Source organism: Pinus tabuliformis, chromosome X (genome assembly GCF_031772625.1).
Source record: "Pinus tabuliformis cultivar Carrire ecotype Pingquan chromosome X, CPIR1, whole genome shotgun sequence".
Classification (NCBI taxonomy): domain Eukaryota; kingdom Viridiplantae; phylum Streptophyta; class Pinopsida; order Pinales; family Pinaceae; genus Pinus; species Pinus tabuliformis.
The window spans coordinates 954,530,697-954,533,008 of NC_142308.1; the positions used below are offsets into that span (position 1 = coordinate 954,530,697).

General features: G+C 44.2%; 1 protein-coding gene across 1 annotated transcript; it reads left to right on the top strand.

Moving 5' to 3' along the window:
* The first annotated feature begins 410 nt into the window (after positions 1 to 410).
* Positions 411 to 1,880, top strand: LOC149142858 (uncharacterized). Its single transcript, XM_089451608.1, has one exon. The coding sequence runs from the start codon at positions 411 to 413 to the stop codon at positions 1,878 to 1,880; it is 1,470 nt and encodes a 489-aa protein (XP_089307734.1).
* Positions 1,881 to 2,312: the final 432 nt, after the last annotated feature.

A 2,312-nucleotide genomic window follows, 5' to 3' on the forward strand; every position in this document is an offset into this window, starting at 1 on the left:
TGAAGTATTTGGGTTTCCGTGTGAAACATGGAGGATACAGAATAGCTGACTGGATATGGTTAATCACAAAGGTGGAGAAGAGAATTAATGTCTGGTACAATAGATACCTCACAAGGGCAGGACGACTCACTCTTATAAAAGCAGTGTTGGAAGCTACGTCGGTGTACTGGATGTCTCTGGCATGGATACCAAGAGGGATCTTAACCAGGATTCAAAAAATCTGCTGCAGATTCCTATGGAAGGGGAACAAACAGGGAAACCTCTTCGCCTGGGTAAAATGGGTCACCATTGCAAGACCTAAAAAATGGGGAGGCTGAGGAATAAAGAGACTAGATTTATTTGCAAATGCTCTGGCAGCAAAATTGGGATGGCAACTCCTCACATCTCATAGTCTCTGGAAACAAGTAGTTATGGAAAAATACATTGCACCGGAAAGCATATACAGCTGGATTCGCAGGGAACACAGGGGAAGTGGAAGGCACTCAATCATCTGGAAAGCAGTCCTCAATTCCCTTCCCCTAATTCGGGAGGGTCTTACATGGAGAATCCAACAGGGGAACTCTGTCCGCATTGGTATAGATCCCTGGATTGGATGCGGCAATATGCATAGACTATCCGGACAGCTTATAGCACATCTAATGGAACAGGGTGTCACACATGTTGCTCATATTGCAGACCAAGAAAACTCCAGTTTTCTTCATCAGGCTTGGAAGACTATACAAGATCTCCACATTCCGGAACAATGGAGACAAGAATGGGAGTCATATACTGAGGCTCTCACACAAGCACACATCAGAATATCGGAGGAGGAAGACGAGATTGTTTGGGCACTTGCTAAAAATGGATTATATACCCCAAAGGAGGGATATCTGCAGCTCATGCAACCATATCAGCCCGACAATACACAGCAATGGTGGAGAGCTCTTTGGCATCTAAAAGCAGCCCCCAGAACGCGACTGCTCATGTGGGCTATCCTCTACAACAAAATTCCCACTGGGGCAAACTTGAAAAAACGATCCTTCTATGGACCTTTCTGGTGCCATCTGTGCAGAAGGAACGAAGAAGACACTGAACATCTCTTCCTTTCCTGTCCGGTAGTTCAAGAACAATGGTCCATTCTTACCTCACGCTCTCCCTCCCTCCATCAATGGCATGATCTATCAATCATTGAGGCCTGGAAAAACTGGCAGGAGCAGCACTCTGGAAAAGATAAGAACATCCCACTCCTCATGTGCTGGTCCATCTGGATAGCAAGGAACCGTGCAATCTTCGACCAAAAACCTCCTCACTGGCCTGTCATTATTGCCCACATTTTTGCAGATCTAGCTCTCATCCCTGATGATCCTCCACCAGCCCCTCCTCGGACCATAACCCCAGAACTCATAGATAAATCTATCCCCTGGGCTTACTTTGATGGCTCAGCCCAAGAGGAAGGCTGTGGGGGGGGAGCCCTCCTCTACCTCAGAGAAAACCACTATTTCATGCTCCAAATTCACGTGGGAAGGGGCACAAACAATTATGCCGAGCTCACTACTGCAAAACACCTCATTTCCTTTGCACATGAGAAAGGATGCACAAAACTACAATTGTTTGGAGATTCAAAGATTGTCTGCAATTGGCTCACCAGAAAATCAATTTGCACTGCTTTCTCTTTGAGACATATATTGGATGAGGCACTCGGACTAACAGATGCTTTTGAAAAATTTGACTGTCATCATATTTACAGGGAGCGCAACGCTCGGGCGGACTACCTTTCCAAGCAAGCAGCGCAGAGGCAAGAAGCGGACTGGCTAATACAGGAAGAACTTGATGGAACCTTCTTTCAACACTACCACAGACCCTTTGATGATCTACAGGCACAAAGGGGCGCTCAACACTGAAAGGGGTCCCATCATACACAAAATACTGGTTTTCCTATGTTTTTTATATATAATCTGTTATATATGAACTGTATCGACCTAAGGCGGATAATCATAGTTTTTATTTTTGGGCAGCAAGCTACAGCTGCACAGTAATGATACAACACCTGAAAACATACACAATATATGTTTCTTATTCTGCTGGTTTTTTTTGGACATATACCTCTCCGAGGTGGCACACTCCCTGCGTGGAGATAAATAGTTTGGGGAGAGGAATGATTTCTTTTTTGCTTACCTGTTCAGTTTTGGAACCATTATCACAGTTTCTTATAGACAGTTTTGAGAGGCATCCAGCCTCAGTATGCATATGCTCAGCATCTACAGAATGTAATTTCTTTTGACTTAATAGAAATTACGACTTTTTCTACGGGAAAAAAAAAAAAAAAGTTTATT

What these genes read in the sequence shown, in the direction of transcription:
- LOC149142858 (XM_089451608.1), top strand. Translation starts at nt 411, where the DNA reads ATGGAAAAATACATTGCACCGGAAAGCATATACAGCTGGATTCGCAGG.